Source organism: Brassica rapa, chromosome A03 (assembly GCF_000309985.2).
Source record: "Brassica rapa cultivar Chiifu-401-42 chromosome A03, CAAS_Brap_v3.01, whole genome shotgun sequence".
Classification (NCBI taxonomy): Eukaryota; Viridiplantae; Streptophyta; class Magnoliopsida; order Brassicales; family Brassicaceae; genus Brassica; species Brassica rapa.
The window spans coordinates 23,359,524-23,384,371 of record NC_024797.2 but is presented as its reverse complement, the minus strand read 5'-3'; the positions used below and the strand labels follow the sequence as shown (position 1 = coordinate 23,384,371).

Genomic DNA, 24,848 nt, shown 5'->3' with positions numbered 1-24,848 from the left:
GATGTTTTAGCCATATGCAGCATCCAGATGAAAAATATTCAAAATAACAATATTTAAACATTTTCATCCAAATACAACATTTAAATACAAAAGCGATTAGATCATATAATGTTTTAATTTAAAATTTAAGTTCCTAATCAAAATAAGTAAAACCCTTACTAAATCCTAAATCCACATCCTCTAATGATGAAAGCATATATTCATAATTGTTTGGAAAGGCATTCCTGTTCACACAAGACCATTATTAATCCCGGTTTCTTAATTGAGGCTCTTAGCTTCGAATAAGAGACGGTTCTTAGTTTTTCTTATATTTTAATTGAAAAAAGTTAAGAACCGTGTCTTAAATAAGAGATATAAGAGTCGTTTTTTAGCCGAAAAATGTAAAAAAAAAATATATCAAATCATGAGCTAAGAATTTCGACTAAGAGACCGAGGTTAGCTTACCTTCTTATTCAATTCAAAAGAAACATACAAAAACACACAACATAATAACGGATACCTATTACAATACTGGTATATATATAAATATATATTTGTACCACTACTATATTTTGGGCTTCAAACCAACGACCTCAAATGGGATATAACCACCTAGTAGACAGCAGAATTATCCACTTCAGTGTCTTCAGAGATTTGAACATCAGATCCACGTGGAAACATAAGTATAAACCTCCGAAGTACTTTAGTCTCTGTCTTCATTGACCACCTTCAAACCATAGGTAATATGTCAGTAAAAACTTTAACTACAGAAAAAATTGAAACATGAGTCATTAGGTGATAAAAAACGAACGTGTATCTACACAAATGATGGATAAAAATGGCCATCTGCATCTTAGCAAACTCAGCTCCTAAACACAGTCTAGAACCAGCGCCAAAAGGCATGTAAGTCCTCGAGAGAATCACACCTAAGTCTTTTCCCTGAAAATTTAGTTTATAAATCGGTTAAGTAGAATTTAACTTGGGGGAAAGGAAGTAGTGGATGAAGAATAAATGAAAATCACCTCCCAACGCCATGGATTAAATGCTAAGGGGTCCTCATACTTTTCTGGATTAAAATGGACACTAGGAAAGCCCATGAAAATCCAGCCAGCTGGAATTGTGTAATCACCAACATGTGTTTCGTGTTCAACGATTCTAAGCATTGTAGGCACCGTGCTTGTGATCCTTAGAGACTCATTTATCACCTGACACAAAAATATCATGTTTCTATGGACTGCTATTTATGTCAAGATTCATAGGATTTCAACTAAACTATTGGCGTTGAATGAACTGACACATGCATGATTTTGTAATAATATGCATTTTAATGGATTGAGTCTGAGTAATTATACATAGAATGATATGAGACTCATATATATCTATATATAAACCACTATATATATCTCTATAATATTATTTGAGAAGTCAATTTCTTATGTATCACGCTCACGTTTTAATTTTTTTTTTAACTTTATAAATCTTTCCTTTTTATTACATATGTTATTTACACCATGATCATGATGGTTAATTACACTGATACTTTAATAAATTAAAAATAATACATTTAAATAGTATTATTGAATTTTTTATTTAGTTTCCTTATTCAAATTTTCCAAATAACATATGTAATAAAAAGGAAAGATTTATAAAGTTAAAAAAAAATTAAAACGGAAATATATGTATATATAATATTATTTCATTAAAAAGGAAAGTTCACAAAATAGAAATATTCATACTTTTGAAATAATAAAATATTTCTTTATATCTATATTTTCTTAGATGAAAATATATTTTTGCATATAATGTGATTTCATAAAACAAGATTCATACACATAATCTTGATATTAGAAAAAGAAATATTATTTCTTTTAAAACATAATTTTCAGCAATACAAAAATATATATTTTCAAAGTAATAGAAATATTTTTTTTTATATCTATCTATTCTCTTAGATGATTACATAAAATAAATAAACTGAAATATGTTTAATTGATTAAAAATAGTTTATAATTATTATTATTGAAATGGTTTATTTATTTTTCATATATTTAGTTGAATATATTATCTTTTATTTACAGTAAAAATCTATAAATTATATTTTACTTATATAATATGATTTTTAAAATACAATCACACAATTTTTTTTAAACTGCTTATTTTTAAGAGATATTAAAAATAAAAAAAATTAACAACAAATATCTTTTGGTCAAATAATTACAAAATATTTTAAAATAACATAACACTATATACTTTAACGAGATAGATATATTATATTTTATCATTATTAAAATTATATGTTTTCATAATATTAATTTTCTTTTAAATTTTATGTTTTTATGTTTGTGGAACTTAATATGACTATCATTAAAATACCAAAGCAAATCTGAATCTCATTTTAAGATTATTTAAAATAAAATTCAGTTGACCATTTAATAAATCTAAGGCATAAAATTATTTAGAATTTATAAAAATATTTTAATTATTGTAAATATTAATGTGTGTTAATGAGCTTCAAAAAATGTATTAGTTACTTATGTATGTAACTTCATATTGATCATTGCTTTATTTTCTGATTTTTGTAGAAACAAATCAACATATAATTTGGTAAATATTATGAAACTTCATGCACATTTAAACGATAAATAAAATTAAATTCATAGAAATAGATGCAATCTAATATATCCAAATGATAACAAAATCGACTATAAAAACAATAAAATTGACTAGATATAACATATTTAAAATCATATATCTAATTAAAGTGATATTATATTATTAATATAAATTATGCATACATATTTTAATTTTACTTAGAATTAAATATAAATAACAATCAATTATTATAATATATTTATTTTATAAATATTTATACCCGTGCATGAGCACGGACAAATCACCTAGTATATATATACTTATGTCATTTTTGTATTCTTGTAAAGTTTTGATGTTTGATTTTAGCACATACTCACCATCTGGGTGAAAGTCATTGATTTGTAGTCTTCCCATGTTAGGTCGGCCTCGTCCTTCTCGGTCTTATCCTGGAAAATTCGCTTATGCTCTCTTTGCAACTCCTGCTTGACTCTAGGCTTGTCGTTTATGAGCTTTACAGTAGCTGCAAGGACTCCTGGCGTTGTCTCGTTAGCAATCACAAAGAAAGTAAATATGTATTCAATCGCATTCTCTATGCTCATCTTTTTCGATCCTCCTTCTGTTTCCCCAAATATGATCTTGAAAAACTCCCCAAGCTCCTCTCCTGATGCTCTCTTCTTCAACACAGTCTCTTTTAGTAAATTCATCATCTGGTTTCTTGCCTGTTATATAAAACAACATCGCCCTCGATTCATTTTCCATATATAGAGCTATCAAAGATTATATGAACCAAGAAAACACGTACCTTCAACATTCTATAGACACCATTCCCAGGAATGCTCCATGAGAAACGAAACCACCCTCTAGGAAAACCTCCCCAACATTGTGTTAGTTCTTTTGCTGCATGGGGTTCCATATCACCCATAACTTTCTTCGCAAGACATTCAATTAAGATCTGTAATAATTGAAGATATTTATAACATGTGATGATCCATCTTAACTAATCTAGTTGATGTTATTTTACATACAGCTCCAAATGGACGAGATCTTTTTACCTTGCTTGATGTTTCCTTGATATCAAGACCACCATTCTTAGCTCCTAACTCCATGTGTGTGCGAGCCAAAGAATCAATGTCTTGTATCATCCTCAATCTCAAACCTTGTGAACCTAGGAACTGGGATGTCAAGTTCCGAACATGCTTATGGGACTCCTTACTCTTTACAAACAAGTTGTTTTCCCCAAAAAATCGCGCTAAGCTCTTAGGCGCACCAGGAACATGATTAGTCTTTGCTATCTCCATGTTCAATCCGATATCAGTTGATATAATAACTCTGGCTCCAAATAAGCTTGTCCGAAACACTGGTCCATGTCTAGTATTTTATTTGTAAGAAAAAAAGAAGAAGGAAAAACGCTTTGTAATCTAGGAGTAATGAAGAGAAGGCAGTATGTTTATTGCTACAATAATAAGTTAAATAACCTGAGGATTTTCTTCGTCAAGAATGTTGGCAACTGAAAAGCATCATGAGGCTTCATGAACTCCAACGTCTCTCCGATGATTGGGAAACCCATTGATCCTGGAGGAAGTTTTCCATTACTTGTTGGATTCCTCCACTTATAGATCCAATGACATAGCTTTACCACTACGAGTGTAACTATTATAGTCCAGAATTCATAAACCTCTACCATATTAAAGTATTTCTCCTTTTCAACTACTTTTGATATGTTCGTTTTAGGGTTTAGGGTGGGAACTTCTCTGAGGGAGGAGCTCTTTATAATAGTCCTCTGTATACATACACCTTCACAAATGAAGATGGTAACCGTGTATGCAAAGAAAGACAGCTGTTATTGTATGGAAAAGAGGTAATTAATATTAGTTGTTTGAGAGTTGAAATAAAAGCGGAGACTCACTGCTTGCTCTCTGGTACAGGATTTCTCCACTGTAACATCCAATGAAATAGGTTCACCACTATAAGGGGGGAAAGAATCTCAGTCCATGTTAATTTCTTTCTTTCATTCAACTATTTTGGAGTTGGTTTTACGGTATAGGCTTTGTATGAGCTTACCACTCTCTTTTTAAATAACTGCTCTCTGGTTACGCAAGGGGAGCTGATATTAACAATTAGTTAAAATCATTCTTTGACCCAGTAAATATATTTTCAAACTTCAATATCCCCAACTAATTCATATAAATTTCACCATTAACTCAAGTAGTATTATATTATATTATATGTAAATAAACAAAAAAAAAATATATACATATATAATAATAATTACATCTACTGTTTTATAAAACACATGAAAAAATCTCATAAATAATAATTTCTTCACAAATGATAATTTAGAGTTTTTTTAAGATAATTTTATTTCATATATTTAAAAATGTACAATAAAAATTATGAAAAATTAATTCAGTTTGTTAGTTATTACCATTTATACACTGTAAACTTTTTTTATTTAAAAATCTAGCTATTGATTATTATTTTCAATATTTGAAAAAGATCAATTTTACACTTTTACCATAGTTTTATAAATATATAAATGATTTTATTTGTTTAAACAAAAAAATAAATATTAATTGTGCACTATTTGATATGTCTAAAATCAATAGTAATTTAAAATCTAGCAATTGATATTTTATAATATTTTATTTACATGAAATACATGGAAGGACTTTGATATAAAAATGCATTTAGTGGGATTTAAGATATATATTTTTAAAAAAAAATTAAGAAAAATAAATAGATGTTATTTAATGTGGTAATTTTTTTATTTATTATTTTCCTAGTAAACATTATTTTATTATTAACAAATACTTTCATTAAGTTTTAATTTAAAATGAAATAATAACTTAAATATACTCAAAAGTTAAATATTAAATTACCATTCAAGTTTTTCTAAAAACTAGAAAGCTACAGAAAACACAAATCTAAAATTTTAAACTAAAAGCTAAAATCTAAAAACCAAAAGTTAAAATTTAAAATCTAAAAATCAGGTAAAGTGGTAAACAATCAAGATCTAGAATTGTCCACTGTTAGGAGTTAAGTTTAACAACTACAAGAATGCCCTTTTTTTGAAAAAAAAAAGTAGTTTAACAACTACAAAAAGTTTAAAGAAAGTTTAAAAGAAAAACCGGTCACGTGTAAGAGAAATTTTCACAAAGTTATCTATGAAGTCCACGCAACAAGAATTTATGGAAGGAAGGAAGAGGTTACGGGTGTACATATACAAGTATTATTTATTTTTCCGGGCAAAATCTATCCATAAGTAAAGAAGAGTTCATTTACCAAAAACTGGTATAAATACAGTGAACGTGGATACAGATGCGGATGCGTGCGGATGCGTGCGGAAGAACGTGATTGTAGTTTGAAACGTTACTTTCTTAAATTTTTAATAAGTAACGATTTAGAGAAAACTATTTATTTCAAATTGGATGCTGTTTTAGGTTTTGAACGTAAAATTTATTAATTTCTTATGTTATATAATACTTTTATATTATATAATTTATTTATATTAGTTGAATTGTGATTAGATAGATAACTTAATAATTAATGGGTTGTTTAGAAAACTACAAAACTAATTTTTCCACAAATCTAAACATTAGTAAGTAATAAAAAGAAAATAAAGTATTTAAATTTTATATAATCAATGAAACTATTAAAAAAAGTGCATCTACATAATATTTTTATAGCAATAACTACTTGTCTTGAGTTTTCTATGGCCAAGTCTAGAAAATATAAAGTAAAATAAATTGATGTGGAAGAGACAAAAAAGAAGTTATTGCTCTGACACTATATAAAAAAAGCTACCCTAAGCGACGAAGGCAACAGCGACTCGAATCGCGAGGTTCTCCTCTCCTGGCGGCGGGTCTCGACGATTCACCCTGGCGGAAACCTCCTCCTGACGACGACTCTAATTTGGAGAGAGGAACGATTGAAATCGTTGATGGTGAGGCCTCAATCTAGATTCCATCGGCGATCCTTGCTGATCTGAATCTTCTCTGGAAGAGTTTCGTGGTGGGATATTTCATTGGCGACGCTCCTCATGTGGGTTCCGTTCACGCTACAATCAATCGTCTATGGAATTCCCCGGGCTCCAAGCAGAATATTGACGTAAACTTCATCGACAAGAATATGGTCCTATTTCGTGTGGAAAATCCATAGACCCGTTCGAGGGTTCTTCGGCGGAAGTACTAGCATATCTCAGATGTCCCACTAGTGGTCAACGAGTGGTCACCTGCTACATCCTCTCAGCGGCTCCGGATCTGTCTAGTATGCCAATGTGGGTGGATCTTAAAGGAGTGCCAAATCATCTTTTTTCCTACAAGGGGCTCAAGTGTTTGGCTGGTGCAACATGTGGTTTTGTCAAGCTTCACCCTACTACCGAGAAGTGTGTACGACTTGATGTTTGATATACCATGGATTTAATCCATTTTCATCCATGGTATATAAGTGTTTTACTATCTATATATTATATATTCTATCATATTAGGTATGTTTTCAGGTTCAGGAGTATCTTGGAGTGAAGTGATGATTATCGAACATTTAGGAGCTTAAAAGAGATTTCATCTGAGCTGACCATTAGAGGTCGATATGCAGAAGAAGCAATTGATCGCTGCACACCCAGTACCGTCGATCAATACAGAAGAGAAGCCTCAACGATTGAAGATTATGATCGATCAATGTACATCATGTATCATCGATCGATGTCGAAACGCGAAACGCGCGACTTGGTTCCAGCCGACTTTAGGCAACGGTACAACGCCGGACTGGAATGATACTATGACTTTCTTGCAGAGTAACACCTTCTCAGGAATGGATTATGTGTTGATCCGTTTGGCTTTCCAAGTGACAGTGTATCTAATCTGGAGGGAGAGAAATGCATGTCGGCATCGAATTAGTTGGATGGGAACAGAGCATATGAGTAGACTGATTGATAGAACCATACGTAACCGTATTCTCGCACTCAAATATGATACTGCACACAAGTCTGAGGGTCACTTACAACGATAGCTAGCGATCTATGACTGAATTGGTCAGTGCTGATTATGTTCTCTTTTTTTATCGTTTATACTCTGCTGCTGTATATTCTTTAAGTTCCACCATTTGTAAATGACCTTATTCTTTCATTTTTATAATCAAATTGATATTTTATCAAAAAAGAAAGAATAATAAAAATATCAAAAATGATATTTTATCAAAAAAGAAAGAATAATAAAAAGATCGAAAACAATGAAAAATAGTTAAAAATATGGAATAGAGAACAAGAGAAATTTTAATTTTTAAATCTTTTAAATAGTAATTACAACAGTTTTCTTTTACTAAAAGATTACAACATTTTAAACAATATATTTGGGTCATACAGGGTAGGAAATAATGTAATATATTTTATACAATATATTTTTAATATATTTTCTGTTTCTTTAAACTATATGATTCATCTTCAGGGCTCCAAAGCGAAGAAGAAACTAGCCTTCACCACCAAACCTTCCAATCGTCGACATCGATCATTCGAGAGCTTTTTTATTTCTCAACGAGTTCATAATATGGACCTTAGGTAAAAAGAGAAACAAATTTGTCCAAATTGTCACTATATTGTGACTGGGTCTAGTTCTACATCATTTGCAATTTTGTTTTTTCAAACCAAATGCCACGAACAAAATTCGTAACAAAAAATGATGGTGTCTATTTCGCCTTTTTAACTCCTTTGTAGTCAATTCCCTACAAACTGTGGCCGAAATTTTTGACAATAAATTGCTAAAGGTTCATAAGTAACGAACACTAAATAATCATACAAACAATGCCAAATTATTATACAGGAAGCGTCAATTGTTTATATGGCATCCTGCTTCTTGTAACAGATATGAGAAGAAAAACAAACATATATGAGAAGAGAATCAACTCTGATCACTTAGTTCCTTTGCAATCTCGACTCTGCAGCCAGCCGGAAACATAAGCATATACCTTCGAAGCACTCTAGTTTTCGGGTCCAAGGACCACCTGACCCAAAAAAAAAATCAGTTATAAAAAAAATCTTATGAAAAGTATAGCAACTAATATATCAGATAACCTGAATCTAGACAAATGATGGAGAAACACAGCGATTATACACTTCGCAAACTCAGACCCTACGCAAAGCGTGGCACCAGCTCCAAAGGGAATGTAATCCTTGGACAATGTACCGTGTAAATCTTTCCCCTGCAATTATTACCACCAAAACAAAATTTTATACTTTAAACCATGTTTTTTGTTATGCCATGTGTGTGTGTGGCTATTACCTTCCATCTCCATGGATTAAATTTGAGTGGATCCTCATACTTTTCTTCATCGAAATGAACTAAAGGAATACCAAAAAATAACCACCCAGCTGGTACTGTATAACCTGCGCATGCAATTCGGTGTTCACTAAATCAAGAGACAACTTTGTATGTGTTAGAGTTAACAATGAGGCACCAAAGCAAACGAAAAGCACTTCTTTGTTAATTGATAGAACGAACAAAATAAAATCTCATTAGGGGAGGGATGTTCTGTAAAGGGAAGATATAAAATATGATATATAGACCTCGATCTAGAGAATGTACGGTCTAAAAATGTATAGGCTAGAGGTAGGGATGTTAACGTAGGGTAAAATAACCCAGCCCAGCCCAACCCACAAATAACCCAACCCAGTTTATACCCAACCTGCAAAAACCCAGAAACATCAGGGTTGAAATCCAAACCCAGAAAATAAACCCAATATGGTATAGGTTTACCCGTGGGTACCCAAAGTATTATCTTATTTATTCTGAAGTTTAGCAGTTTTGGCAGGAAACCTCGCTTTTGCGGTTTTGGCGGAAAAACTCGTTTTTGATTTTGATGGAAAAACTCGTTTTTACGGTTTTGGGAAAAAACTCGGTTTTCGGCTTTGACGGGAAAACTCGATTTTTCGATTTTGGCGGGAAAACTCGATTTTTCGATTTTGGCGGAAAAACTCGGTTTTGCGGTTTTGGGGAAAAAACTCGGTTTCTCGTCTTTGGCGGGAAAACTCAATTTTCGGTTTTGGCGGAAAAACTCAGTTTTACGGTTTTGGCGGGAAAACTCATTTTTTGCGGTTTTGGCGGAAAAACTCATTTGCGGTTTTGGCGGGAAAACTCATTTTTTTTGCGGTTTTGGCGGGAAAACTCGGTTTTTGCGGTTTTGGCGGGAAAATTGAGTTTTACGGCACTGGCGGGAAAACACCTTTTGCGGTTTTGGCGGAAAAACTCGATTTTGGGGCTTTCAGTCGGAAAACTCGATTTTACGGTTTTAGCGGGAAAACTCAGTTTTGCAGTTTTGGTGAGAAAACTCAGTTTTGCGGTTTTGGCGGGAAACTTAGTTTTATGGTTTTGGCGGAAAAACAAGTTTTGTGGTTTCGGTAGAAAAACTCGATTTTTCGGTTTCAGCGGGAAAACTCGTTTTTGGTTTCTGTTAGAAATATTAGTTTTAGGGTTTTTGCGAAAAAAAATCATTTTTTGGTTCTGACGGAAAAAACGTTTTTGCAATTTTTATATAATTTAATTAAAATGGTAAAAATCTATATATATAATTGAAAACCCATGGGTACACCATTACCCTTTTGTATTTACCCAACATAAATATGGGTTTTAAAATTAATACCCATGGTTGACCCAATTAATCTTAGATGGGTAAAAACCCAGCCCATTATTAGTGGGTTTGGGTAAACCCATGGGTAACTACCCATGTTAACATCCCTAGCTAGAGGCTCAAACCCTCCTCCTAGTCACAAAAAAAAGAACTAATAGAATTTGAAAAGCAAATTCACCCAAAGATGGAACTTGTTCGTATAAACTGATAACCGTCGACTAAGCTGATAAACCTCCAAAAACCGAAGTAACCTAATAAAAAATATAAAGAAATATAAAGTCCTGAATAATTTCTTAAAGCGAACAAACGGAAACTCCTGACTAAAATGAAACATAAAATGTGTTCATGTTTATGCTTATATGGGTACAAGTACGTTCACACGTTTATCGTTAGATGTGAAGAGTAGCAAATTATTATGCAACATATAATATGATTAACCAACCTCCAACTTGAGCGTCCTCAGTGGGTATTCTATGTACCGTAGGTTGTGCACTAGTAAACCGAAGCGTCTCTTTGATAACCTGAAAACAAACAGTAGTCCATTTTCTTTACTTGCTAGTAACGTTTGTATGTTTTTTTTTTTTGAAACACTGTAACGTTTGTATGTATTATGCAATGTCTGTGACCTGTTACACTCACCATGTGAGTGAAAGTCATAGACTTGTATTCCTCCCATGTTAGGCCTGCCTGATTATCACCCTGGTTTTCAATCACGGCATCGTGCTCTCTCTGCAATGGTTTGGATGATAAACATGTATATTATAAACATGTATATTACGTACATGAGATAAAGAAGAAATATTTGTAAGTTATTTCTTTGTTTTTATAGATATTTATAAATTTTAAATAAAAACCTTTAGTTCTTCCATGACATCCGGGTGGTCGGCAACGAGCTTCACAGTTGCTGCTAAAATTCCGGGAGTGGTCTCTTGAGAGAGTATTGACGGCTCTATCAATGTCCAAAGACGCACCATCTTTCTTCATTTCATCGAATAAAATGTCCAGGAAATCTCCCAGTCATTCCTTTGACGCATTCTTCTTCTGAATCACGCCCTTTAGCAGTTTTGTCACCTTACTCCGAGCCTATTCAAAATCATATTTGAATGAATATATATTCACGGAAAGAAGATGAAATGAAGTAGCACGTGGCTTGCTTTTTTCTCATGTATTAATATGAAATACTAAGATGATGAGATGAAGCCATATTCACCTTCACGAATCGATAAACAGTCGTTCCAAGAACACTGTAAGAGAAACTAAACCAATTTGTTCGGAAAGCAGTCCAACAAAGTCCTAGTTCTCTGACCGCCTCAGATTCCATTTCACCAATCACTTTCTTCACGATTAGGTCTACCACCATCTTCAAGTTATATAATGATCAGGACAAACATAGATAATTTAGAATCAGTAAATTATGATATAAGAACATATCAATGGTTATTTTATACGTAACACTAACTAGTGTGATCAATGATCTTAAACTGGTGTTTAAGATTTGAACATATATATAACCACGAAGTGACCTTGGTTGCTGCTTCTTTGATGTCAAAAGAACTGCTTATTGCTTTGTCATCCATTTCGAAGTAGTTGCGAGACAAAACATATATGTCTTGAATCAAGTTGGTTTTTAAGTTTTCTGGGCCGACAAATCTAGAAGTTAGGTTTCGGACATATTTATGAATCTCCTTCCTCTGGAGGAAGTCGCTGTTTTCCCCAAAGAGCCGCCGTAAGCTCTCAGTGGCGCCTAACTGGGTACTTGACTTTGCCATCTCCATATTCACTTCATGATCAGTTGAGATTATAACTTTGGCCCCAAATAGACTTGTCCGAAACACTTTTGAATTATACCTGATTCGATTTAAAACAGAAAATAAAACATTTAAACATAAGAGGAATATCGAAAATAAAATAAAATTAGAATCCCATTAATTGGGTTTATGCTGAATCTCTGCATTATCCTTGTCGAAACTATTATGTAATTTGAATATTGCTAATGAGGAAAAATACTTTAATCTTATAATAAATACTTAAAAACCACCTAAATATATTGACATAAAAAAAAGTTTTAGGAGATGTAAGTTTTCATGTATGACTTGCATGTACTACCAGTTTAAACACAAATATTTTAGTGTTACAAATGTGATCATCCACGTATGATGACACCAAGCATCCTCTCTCATTGTTTCTGCTTTATCATCAGTACAGATGTCACTTTATCTCTGTCTTTATCTCTAAATATTACCGACTAAGACAACTATAAATAGAGAGGTTGTGCTTGGTTATTTGTACAATCTGAAATCAATATAATCTTGACTTACTCTCTCTTACGTAACTTTTCCTTTCAACAAAAGAGTAACAAAGAAATACTATTATATATATCTCTCTCTTGTCGTTGTCTCACCATCTCTCATCTTTCTCCACTTACATCAACACCATCCCTCTCTCTTACTTTATAACCAGAAAATATATTTACTTAAATAAATACTATTTTCCCTTTATTTTCAACACGTTATCAGCACGAGGCTCTGACCAACTGAAGTTTATTAATCCGAAAAGTTCTTAAACCAGCCGAGGTAATGTTTAAATTTATGTATTTCAATACACTTATTTTATTTAAATTTTATTATTGCTTCGAAGTGAAAGGCTGGACCTTCTCCGTTCGGGATGATAGGCGCTGCCTTCCCCGACTGATCGTTATGGTAGGCTATGCCTTCACGATCAGAGAAACACGTGGTAGGCTTTGCCTCCGTGAATAAAAAGGTAAAAAATGGTAGACTAAGTTTCCTCGGACCTTAAAATAAATAAAGTCAAAATGGTAGACCATGTCTCCTCGGACTTTGAAAAATGATCAATATGGTAGTCTATGACTCCTCGGATCATGTGGTAGGCTGAGCCTCCCGATTTTATTTATGCTATTTAAATTCTTGCAATTTAAATTTCTGCAATTTAAATTTCTGCAATTTAAGTTTATGCTTTTATTTTATGCCTTTAATTTCTGCATTTAAATTATGCATTTAAATTCTCGTAATTACTATATTTATATATATTATTCTATGAATACAGTTATCATGTCGAATTTGACAAAGATCGAAATTAATGCCCTGGATATTACGGGAAATAATTATATGACCTGGGCAGTGGGTGCAAAAATGCACCTGAGAGGAAACGGGCTTTTGGAAACCATCGATAGTTCAAAAACGGTGTCGGATGAGAAAAAAGCTAAAGCCATGATATTTTTACGACACCACATCCATGATGGTTTAAAGGATGAATATATTACGAAAGAGGATCCTTGTGACCTCTGAAAATCTTTAAAAGAGAGGTTCGATCACCAGAAATATGTGATCTTACCGAAAGCTAAACACGAGTGGATCCATATCCGGTTCCAGGAATACAAAAGTGTTAGTGAGTTTAATTCCGCGATGTTCGGAATTACTTCGAGGATGATGTTATGTGGAGAGAAAATAAGTGATTATGATATGATCGAGAAAACTCTCTCCACGTTCCATCCTGAAAATGTAATCCTGCAACAACAATACCGAGTGAGTGGATATACCCGTTACTCGGAGTTGATGCAAGTCCTCCTTGTAGCGGAGCAGAATAATCAACTCGTGACTTTAAACCATCAAGCTCGTCCCACTGGATCTGCTCCATTCCCTGAAGCGAATGTTGCATCATCCAGTTATGATAATAGGAGAGGACGAGGTCGTGGACGTGGTGGAAACCGTTATCATGGTCGTGGAAGAGGACGAGGAAGAAGATTTCGTCCCTATGATGAAAGAGATAACAAGAACTTCCACGAAAATGAAAGGAATGAAAAGGGCCAGGATGACAAAAGGTAAACGGAACGGTTTGCTACAGATGCGGCATGAAAGGTCATTGGGTACGTACCTGTCGTACACCAAAACATTTAGCCGATCTGTATAGAGAATCTCAAAAGGGAAAAGAGAAAGGAAGAGGTGAAACTAACTTCATCTCTGATGAACCTGGGCCATCCTTTCATGGTTTAAACGATGATACTCATCTCGACGTATCAGACTTTCTGGTTGAGCCATAGAGTATCGATGAGTGATATAAATCGATGTGATATAAGTAGACTGTATTATAGTATCTATATCTTTTGTTGTAAGATATATGTTATGTTCCGTGTTTAATGTTTAATAATATATGTTTTATGAATATTTTATATTCAGGAAATGCCAAACTTTGAGACTATGGATGGAGATTTGTGTTTGGCAGATAGTGCGTCAACGCACACGATAATTAAAGATAAGAAATATTTCTCCAGTCTCAAAATAAAAGATTACGCTGGAAGCGTAAGTACAATATCTGGTAATGCAAAGATTATTATGAGCTCTGGAAGAGCGAAATTTTCAATGCCAGGGGGAACAATATTTGAAATAAGTGATGCATTGTATTCTCCCAAGTCTCATAGAAACTTGTTAAGTTTTAAGGATATCCGAAGAAATGGATATCATATTGAGACTATGAATAAAGATGGCATTGAATTTCTTTGCATTAAGTTCGAGAGGAAACATATATTGGAAGAGTTAAGAATGTTATCCTCTGGACTATATTGTACAAAAATAACCATGACTGAGTCCTATGCAGTGGTAAACATGAAGTTTACTGATACATTTAAAATATGGCATGAAAGGCTAGGACATTATGGTTCAGTCATGATGAGAAAAATAGTACAAAATTCGAATGGCCATCCGTTGAAAAACGGAAAAATTTTGCAAACGGGCGAGTTTACATGTAATGCATGTTCTCAAGGAAAGCTTATAACTCGGCCATCACCTGCAAAAGTAGGCAATGAATCACCAATGTTTTAGAAAGAATACATGGTGATATATGTGGGCCGATCCACCCACTGTGCGGGCCATTTAAGTATTTCATGGTATTGATTGACGCATCTACTAGATGGTCAAGTGTGTCTCTTTTGACGACACGAAATACGGCTTTCGCAAAGTTCATTGCCCAGATAATAAAGCTGAGAACGCAGTTCTCAGAATATGCCATTAAGAAAGTAAGGCTTGATAATGCTGGTGAATTTACATCGCAAGCCTTTGATGATTATTGTATGTCAATGGGGATTGATGTGGAGCATCCAGTCCCCCATGTGCATACACAAAATGGCATGGCTGAGTCATTGATAAAACGGTTGCAGTTGATTGCAAGACCGTTAGTCTTGAGAACAAAGCTCCCAATTTCTGTATGGGGTCATGCTATATTGCATGCGGCTGCACTGGTTCGGCTAAGACCGAGTGCATATCATAAGTACTCCCCTTTACAATTGGCATCTGGACAAGAGCCAGATGTATCCCATCTCCGTATCTTTGGGTGTGCGGTCTATGTTCTGATAGCTCCGCCACAAAGAACAAAAATGGGCCCACAAAGGAGATTGGGAATATATGTGGGTTATACGTCACCAAGTATAATAAGATATCTGGAACCAGTAACTAGTGATATGTTTACGGCAAGGTTTGCCGATTGCCACTTTAATGAGGATGAATTTCCAGCATTAGGGGGAGGAATTAGAGAAATTTCTAAAGAGATTACTTGGTGTACACCGTCGTTGTTACACCTTGATCCCCCTACGAATCAAAGAGAACAGGAAGTTCAGAAAATTGTGCATTTGCATAATTTGACAAACCAGTTACCAGATGCATTCACAGATACAAGAAGGGTGACGAAGTCATGTATACCCGCTGAAAATGTTCCATCAAGAGTTGATGTTCCTAAAGAACAAACTGATGGTAATAGAATGAATGAAACTAGGGTTCAGCTAAAGAGGGGGAGGCCAGCGGGTTCTAAAGATAAAAATCCCCGAAAGAAAAAGAAATTGGATGAACAAAGTAAGGTTCTAGAAGAACCTGATACTGAAAAATGTCTGAAAGAAGACATAGATAAAGATGGTCCAGATGACGAGAAGGGAACAGAAAAGTATGAGATTTCCATCAACTACGCCCGAGATGAAAAGATATGGATCAGAAATAAGATAAAAGATGTTGATGGAATGTTCTCCTTTTCTGTGTCCAAAGAGATCGATCATGAAAATGATGATCCCGATCCAAGGTCCATTTTAGAATGTCAAAAAAGACATGATTGGGAGGAGTGGAAGAAGGCCATTCAAATTGAATTATTCTCCCTGAATAAAAGAAATGTCTTTGGACCTATAGTCATAACGCCTGAGAATATAAATCCTGTTGGGTATAAGTGGGTATTCGTGAGAAAAGTAAATGAGAAAAATGAAGTAACACGATATAAAGCCCGATTAGTTGCCCAAGGTTTTTCTCAGAGACCGGGAATTGATTTTGAGGAAACGTATTCCCCGGTAATGGATGCAATTACGTTTAGATTTTTGATGAGCCTAACGGCGTCTAAAAATCTTGAAATGCATCTCATGGACGTTGTGACTGCATATTTGTATGGATCGTTGGATAACGATATATATATGAAACTCCCTGAGGGATTGAAAATGCCAGGGGCATTGAAAGAAGAATCCAGGGAGATCTGTTCGGTCAAGTTACAGCGATCACTTTACGGATTAAAGCAATCCGGACGCATGTGGTACAATCGCTTAAGTGAATATCTTTTGAGTAAAGGATATGTTAATAATGCGATATGTCCATGTGTTTTTATAAAGAAATCGTCATCTGGCTTTGTGATCATTGATGTATATGTAGATGACCTGAACATAATTGGAACTCAAAAGGAGGTTGATGATGCTCGAACTCATATGAAAGAGGAGTTTGAAATGAAAGATCTCGGCAAGACAAAGTTTTGTCTTGGGCTCCAGATAGAGCATCTCCGAGAAGGAATATTTGTGCATCAATCAAACTATACGAAAAAGTTATTGAAACGCTTTCGTATGGACAAAGCAACTCCTTTGAGTACTTCAATGATTGGTAGAACTCTCAATGTTGAGAGTGTTCCTTTTAGGCCATGCGAAGATAGCGAGAAGATATTAGGTCCAGAAGTACCTTATATGAGTGCTATCGGTGGGCTGTTATATCTTGCAAACTGTACCAGACTAGATATAGCTTTTGCTACTAATCTACTGGCGAGATATAGTTCTGCTTCTACTCGCAGGCATTGGGACGGAATAAAGCATTTATTCCGTTACCTTCAAGGTACAATTGATTTAGGGTTAATGTATTATAGAAAACCCGAGTTTGGTATGGTTGGTTTTGCAGATGCGGGATACTTATCAGATCCTCATAAGGCTCGATCGCAAACCGGCTATGTTTTTACAATTGGTGGAACCGCGATCTCTTGGCGGTCCCAGAAACAAACTCTGGTTGCGACATCTTCGAATCATGCTGAAACTATTGCGCTTCACGAAGCATGTCGAGAATATGTGTGGCTGCGGTCCATGAGTCACCACATATAAGAATCAAGCGGAATAGTGAACGAGAAAGAACCAACGAAAATATTTGAAGACAATTCGACTTGTGTTGCTCAACTTAAAGAAGGCTATATCAAGAGCGATAGAACAAAGCACATCCCTCCAAGATTTTTCTCATATATACGGGAGCTCGAGAAAAATAAAGAAATGGACATCGAATATGTACGGTCATGCGACAATCCAGCTGACTTGTTCACAAAAGCTCTTCCGACTACAATATTTCGAAAACACGTCTACGGTATCGGAATGCGGCATTTGCGTGACCTATGACGAGAAAAGCTATGTCCATTATTCTTATGGGGAAATTACGGCAGTGTACTCTTTTTCCCTTATCATGGTTTTTGTCCCAATGGGTTTTTCCGTGACTAGGTTTTTAACGAGGCACTACGTAATACAAGATGGATGATCAAGGAGGAGTGTTACAAATGTGATCATCCACGTATGATGACACCAAGCATCCTCTCTCATTGTTTCTGCTTTATCATCAGTACAAATGTCACTTTATCTCTGTCTTTATCTCTAAATGTTACCGACTAAGACAACTATAAATAGAGAGGTTGTGCTTGGTTATTTGTACAATCTGAAATCAATATAATCTTGACTTACTCTCTCTTATGTAACTTTTCCTTTCAACAAAAGAGTAACAAAGAAATACTATTATATATCTCTCTCTCTTGTCGTTGTCTCACCATTTCTCATCTTTCTCCACTTACATCAACACCATCCCTCTCTCTTACTTTATAACCAGAAAATATATTTACTTAAATAAATACTATTTCCCCTTTATTTTCAACATTTAGAGAATTTTCATCGAAGATTCTTAGAATATAATAAAGTACTATATACAGACCCGTCTAGCTCTGACCTAAAGTCCAACAAGCCAGGTCTTTTGGCTCAAAAATTTATGAGCTGTTTGAGGGGTACCAATTTGTAAATATCATCTATAGTACAGTGGCTAGAGATGACTGCAATATTTTTTAGGACCTGAATTCAAAAATCGGCTTATGAATTTACATGGCAAATTTTTTTTCCCCTGCTTTGCTGGGCCGGGACTGGTTCTATAATATTGATAGGTTTGTCCTAATTTTCAAAATATATATAGCTAAAGATAATATCCTAATTTATTCACACAATTTTGATCCGAGGAACTCTTGGTCAGCAGACCCTAACCCCCAGTGCTCTCAAATTTACTAAAGGTTGTTGTACTATATCAACCACAACTTTAGTTTAATTTTTTTTTGTAATTTCGACCTCCATTAACCACCCTTCCATTTTTTTGTATGGGTAATAAACTGCGTATCCTTTTCAAGATTTGACCTGACAAAACGACAGTCGACAGCTAGCAATCATTGCTGCATTTATTTGGTAGGGCTATTTTGATTTAAACTTTGAACTTTATAAATAAACACAAAATCCACCTGATTTGATGAACTATAAACAAAAAAAACACAAAAGAAGGAGAAAACAACGGTATACTGTGTTTTATTGAAATTGTTATGTCTGTGGATGGATATCATAACCACCTTATTCGGTTAACTATACGAAAATTCTACTCGTACTTATTTCCCAACTGTTATATCTAGTAAAGATCATTCTACATGTCCATTGAAAACATAGTAAAACAAGATGGTTATTGAACTTCTAAATTACTAAGGCTCAAGCTGAAATGATATTTGAGTATGTGATTAAATTTCTCCACTGACGATGATATTAAACATTTTAAACTGAATAAAATTTCATGCATGTGCAACTGTCTAATAAAATAGGATAGTTAATGAACTTTAGTATTAATGGCGTAAGCATTATTTGAAAGTTAAATCACATTTCTATCAGATAAGGGCATCTCCATCCCCATTACATAATTTACTCCAAATATGGAGTGGAAAATGAAATATGAACAAATAATAAAAAATCACTTCATTTATAGAGTAATCACTTTTTTGTTTCTTCATTACTCTATTTCCCACTCCATTTTGCAGTAAATTATGGAGTGGAGATGGAGATGGTCTAACTACTGGAAGTATATTTATGACTAAATAATTACCATTTAGTAACGTAATAACTTGGTCACAAGTTAGTTAACAATTCGTCACAATATTGTGACAAACTATTTTGACACAAAAATTAGTCACAATATCCATCTTTTTTTGTAGTGATTAGAAAGCTACTTAAATGTTTCGTGAAGTTTCTATCGTTGTTTTCTAAGAAACATTCTTCATTTAACTATATATTTTTGGTAACAACTTTAAACTGAAATTCAAAACAAGAGTGCTTATAGAACATTAATATATAAAACCATAACGCGATATATATATAAGAAAAAGAGTCGCAGTTATTTAATTTAACTGGATAGGCATGCATCATGAAACAGGTGATTGTTTGATAAGATGCGTATCTAATTGCCAAAAAGGTGAAAAGGAAGAAAGATGTTAGTAACCTGGAGATTCTCTTCTTTAGATACGGTGAAACCACAGAACTGAAATCATAAGGCGTCATGAATTCAAAAGTCTCTGCGATTATCGGAAACCCCATGGATCCTGGAGGAAGTCTGCCTTTGCATTTAGGGTTCCTCCAACGATATATCGAGTGGCAAAGTTGCAATACAATTAGTGAAAATACGACAGGGAATATCCCATAAAACTCCAACATTTTTGTTTCTTTTATAGAAAGTAGGTTTCGTGTTGGATTCTGATGTTATGAGTTTTCAAGGCTCCTAAGACAAATGTTGTAGTATAAATGATTGTCGAACCAGTTCTGAGGGATATCAAAGCACTGAGAATGCAAGTACTCACTTAATCTAAGTGCAACCAATGATTTAGATGGGTTTTAAACTACTACTAAACTAGAAAGCAATAACAGAATGAAACTTTCTTGACTAAGGGAAAAGAGAACTCATGGGCATAGGGATTAGACCTTGGGTGATCAAGTATCGAACTAAGGATGGCAAATGATCAATCAAACTATCAACCTTAAGCCTAGACACAATTCTAAGCAAGCTCTATGTCTAGATGAATGCTCATTTGCTAACATATCTCAAACATCAAATGTCTTTGGTTGAATAATATGAAAGCAATCATTACTAACAAGTCTATTAGTTATCTTAGCATCTTTAACAACAAATGTCTTTGGCAAAGTATACTAAAAGCCTAGGAGAGTTGTCTCAGGCATTTCATCAAACACCTTTTGGGTGGGAAATGTCTATTGATCAACTTTTGAGTGGCCAACTCAGAAGATGCATTATGAATACTCTACTAGCAAGGAACAAGAATGATCTACACTAAAACATCCTATAACTAACCTAATCACCCTTAATCTCCCTAACCCATGAATTCAAAAGGTGATTACTCACTAATCTCCATGATTCCTCTTAAACCCATGTTGGATTTCAGATTAATCATGTAGAGAAATAGATAAGAAATCAACAATAACACAAGAACATAACAATCAAAATCCAAGAGATTCTTGTGTATTTCTCAATAGATCAAAAGATAAACGATAATCTGCCACTGGTGGCTACAAAAGATGTTTAAAACATAGGTTTTTCCAAGTGCAAAACGTCCAAAATAAATTGCAAAAAGGCCATTAAGAAATCATGATTTTCGGCAGCAAAATAACGCGGAGCGACTTGCAGGTGTCGCTCCGGGAAGTCGCTCCAGGGCCGATTTTTGGTGTCTCCGGGCGAGAGGTCGCGAGCGACTTTGGTGTGTCGCTCCAACGGGTCGCTCTGGATCGGGAGCGACCTTGGTAGGTCGCTCTGAGAGGTCGCTCCAGGCTTCGCTTCGTGTCGTCTCTCCATAAAGACGCGAGCGACCTCGGGGTGTCGCTTTGGGAGGTCGCTCCGAAAGGGGTGTGAGATGCGAGCGACCTCGGTGCGTCGCTCTGGGCAAGTCGCTCTGGGCTTCCTACGGGATGAATATGGCGAGCGACTTCACGGGGTCGCTCTAGCTAGGTCGCTCTGAGAAGTGGGACACAGCGACTTCGTGGTGTCGCTCCGGGAGGTCGCTCCCATGCTCGGTTCGTCCAATGGTTACCTTTTTACCTCTTTCGAGCTCCAAATAACCTCATGTGGTACTCCAGTACCTAATAGAGACTCATGTATGCAAAATGCAACCTAAACATGTCTAAATCCTAATCTATATGATGAAAATGTTTATGAATGAATGTGTAAAACAATGCAAATATGCAAGATATCAACTCCCCCAAACTTGTTCTTTTACTTGTCCACAAGTGAACTTTCTAGAACTCATAGGGAGAGAGGTTGAAGGTGGGAGCACATAGCCAAAAGAAACACAACTAGCACACTCTCTTATTACACTCTAGCTTCTCTAGGCCTATCTTAACTCTTTTTGTTCTTACACTCATCATCAAGCATCCACACATTCAAATCAACCAACTCTCACATTCATTAAGCACAAAACATCAGGTGAATTCTTGCAAATGGTCAGTTGGTCCAAGTCATTTGGTTGGGTAAGGGAAGGCTTTTATTCAAGTGATTCAAGAGGTTCAAAACATATGATCTTTAAGGTGGTTTACTCTCAAAACAAGTAGCCTTGACATTGCACATAATATATCTAAGAAAGGGACCAACTCATGCATACAATGCTCGATCTCCATTGTTCTACCCTTTTCCCAAACATACCATTACACAATCATTCCCAAATGTCAAACCCAACTCACATCTCTCACCAAAAGATCTTAAGAACTTTAACTCTTTCTTTTTGAAATCTACAAGGGATTTTTCTACAACCTCAAAACATTTCTTAGCTCCTAACAACTTTGCTAGCCCCCTTTTCTTTCTTTTCTTTTTTTTTTTTCGATTTCTTTTTTTTTTTATATATATATTTTTTTTTAGGTTGGGGGCCAAGACTTTTCAAAACGAGAGCTAGAGGTTCTCTACTTATCCCAGAAAATCAATTCACTTAAGCACAAAGAGTCTATCCTTTTTATTTTTCATTTCTCCCAAATCATGATCACAACACTCACCCTCCCACCTACAGCTAGACAAAAGAGTGTCCAATCTAGCAAAAATGAAGATCAAGCATTGTCGTTCCCGATACTCTCAACATTATGCGCATGTAAGACTTTCCGAAGAAGGCCTCACTCATCAAACAATGAAAGCTTAAAAGGAAGGAAAGGTTTTGGGAGTGGTCTACCACTAGAGTTTGTCAAAAAGATTGGCATAAAAGATGTGACAACTCCAGTGTGTATAGCCATGACTCAGTACACAAGGGACCCTAAGCAAGAAGCATTAAGTTCATTCATTTCTAATAAGGTTGTAGTTGGCTTCAAAGACTGAGTTTCAGCAATCAACAAGTTTCAGGAAGAGTTTTCAAGGCTCGAAACATACAAGTCTTTTTGAGAGGTGCAAAAGCTACTCAGGTGCAACGTAGTGTTCTTTACAAGGCATTCAAAATCATTGCTCCCAATGCAAGTGAATGCAACCTATATGCTCTAGACTCTCCTAAAAATGCAAATGATGCAAACTAAATGATTGTTTTTTTTTATATGCAAATAGGTATGCAATGCATGACTCAATGAAACAACATCAAAGCAAACATGATCAAATACTTGGTACCTCCCCCAAACTTGAGTTACACAGTCTCTGTGTCGTCAAGTAGAGAGAGAGATACCGAAAAGAAGACTAATATGCAAAAATGAAATGGTATATACAAGGGAGTGTGGTGGGTTACCTTCTATAGGGAATGAGTAGAGGGAGATGCTCCCTCCTCGTCGTCCTCAGGTGGTAACTCTTCGAGGTGCTCATCAGCAGGAGTGCCCATCTCTTCAATGTAGAAGGCTTGCCCGAACACAGTTGGTTTCCTCATTTTCCTCTTGATGTCAAAGTGGAGGATGTTCTCTTTACCCAAATGGAGATCAATCGTGCCCTCCTTCACATTAACAATAGCTCCTGCTGTAGCTAAGAATGGCCTTCCTAGAATCAATGGATCTTGAGCCTCCTCACCCATCTCAAGCACCACAAAATCTGTAGGTATCTCATACCTTCCAATCTTCACAGGGAGGTCCTCTAAGATGCCCACAGGGTACTTCACTGAACGATCAGCTAACACCAGAGAGAGTCTACACTTCTTGTACTGAGTGAATCCAAGCTTCTTTGCAACAGACAAAGGCATCAAGCTGACACTAGCTCCCAAATCGCAGAGACATTTCTCAAATACCATAGGTCCAAGAGCACAAGGTAGTGTGAAGCTTCCTGGATCCTCTAACTTCTCGGGAACATCCAGCCTCTGGATGATGGCACTGCACTCATGGGTAAGAATCATCATGCCTTCCATCTCCTTCTTCTTTGCAGCTACAGCATCTTTCAAGAACTTGCTGTATTGAGGAGTCAACATGAAAGCATCGATGATGGGCATTGCAGCCTGAGCTTCACTCATTTGTTTCTCAAACAGAGCCTTGTACTTCTCTAGCAGCTGCTTCTTGAATCTACCAGGGAATGGAAGTTTGGGTTCATAGGGAGGAGGAACAAAAGAACTTTCACTTGCTGGAGTAACAACTTCACCATCCTTTACTGTCTTCTTCTCCTCTCCAACCTTTCCTTTACCTTTGGCTTCCACTATCTTCTCCAAGATCTCGTCATTGATCTTCTCATCAACAATCACCACTTCATCATCTATGTTGATGGCAACCCCCTCACCTAATTTCTCAGCATCCTTGGTGAGGGTTCTAGGAGGTAACTGCTTACCACTCCTAAGGGTGATAGCTTTGGCCTCCTTGGGATTTTGGTCAGACTTTCCAGGTAGAGATCCTTGCTGGCGATTCTGGTGAGTGTTCATGGAAGCAAATTGATTCTCTAAATTCCTGACTGTGGAAGCAAGGTGTGAGAATTTGTTGTTGAGCTCATTGTAGCTCCCATCAATCTTGGAATGAAGGTTCTTCAACTCATAACCAACTTGCTTCTCACTTCTAGTCTGAGACTCTAAGATTTGCTTCAGTAAGGTATCAGTGCTGCTCTCTTGAGGAGCAGAGGAACCAGACGAGGGATTTTGCTGAGGCTGATAGCTGCCTTGCTGGTTGTTTCTTGGCGGATAGCCACTCTGCTGGTTGTTGGAATAGGACTTCTGTTGGTAGTTGTTGTACTGAAAGTTGGGTTCTTTCTTGTACCAGCTACCATTGTTGTTGATGAAACACAGCTCTTCCTGACCTTCCAAACCCTCAACTTCATGGACAATAGCTGGTGTCTCTTGGCTTGGGTTGCCGACAAAGTGCAGCTGCTCTTGGGTAGCTTTAT

At 35.4% G+C, this 24,848-nt stretch overlaps 2 protein-coding genes and 1 long non-coding RNA gene across 5 annotated transcripts; 1 reads left to right on the top strand and 2 right to left on the bottom strand.

Moving 5' to 3' along the window:
• Positions 1 to 379: 379 nt before the first annotated feature.
• Positions 380 to 4,824, bottom strand: LOC103860776 (cytochrome P450 708A2). Of its 3 annotated transcripts, none has more exons than XM_033288879.1 (8): positions 4,478 to 4,583; positions 4,047 to 4,408; positions 3,624 to 3,939; positions 3,374 to 3,523; positions 2,949 to 3,290; positions 1,002 to 1,184; positions 791 to 918; positions 380 to 706 (listed from the first exon to the last, which is right to left on the bottom strand). In XM_033288879.1, exons 2-8 carry the CDS (start codon positions 4,253 to 4,255, stop codon positions 592 to 594), a joined length of 1,443 nt encoding a protein of 480 aa, XP_033144770.1. In that variant the 5' UTR covers positions 4,256 to 4,408; positions 4,478 to 4,583; the 3' UTR covers positions 380 to 591. The 3 variants fall into 3 exon arrangements, with proteins under 3 accessions (XP_033144770.1, XP_009136688.1, XP_018513129.1); XM_009138440.3 differs by having other exon boundaries at positions 4,047 to 4,365; XM_018657613.2 differs by having other exon boundaries at positions 4,047 to 4,824.
• Positions 4,825 to 5,061: 237 nt separating this feature from the next.
• LOC103860775 (cytochrome P450 708A2) lies at positions 5,062 to 20,377 on the bottom strand. The gene is given in 10 exon segments (XM_033288880.1): positions 5,062 to 8,565; positions 8,636 to 8,763; positions 8,844 to 8,947; positions 10,631 to 10,709; positions 10,828 to 10,917; positions 11,043 to 11,127; positions 11,129 to 11,271; positions 11,399 to 11,548; positions 11,712 to 12,036; positions 20,037 to 20,377. Coding segments are annotated over 10 exon segments (1,419 nt in total). The 5' UTR covers positions 20,249 to 20,377; the 3' UTR covers positions 5,062 to 8,462.
• LOC117133029 lies at positions 8,935 to 10,443 on the top strand. The gene is made up of 2 exons (XR_004456862.1): positions 8,935 to 9,170; positions 10,306 to 10,443. It is a non-coding gene; the product is annotated as an uncharacterized LOC117133029 (long non-coding RNA).
• Positions 20,378 to 24,848: the final 4,471 nt, after the last annotated feature.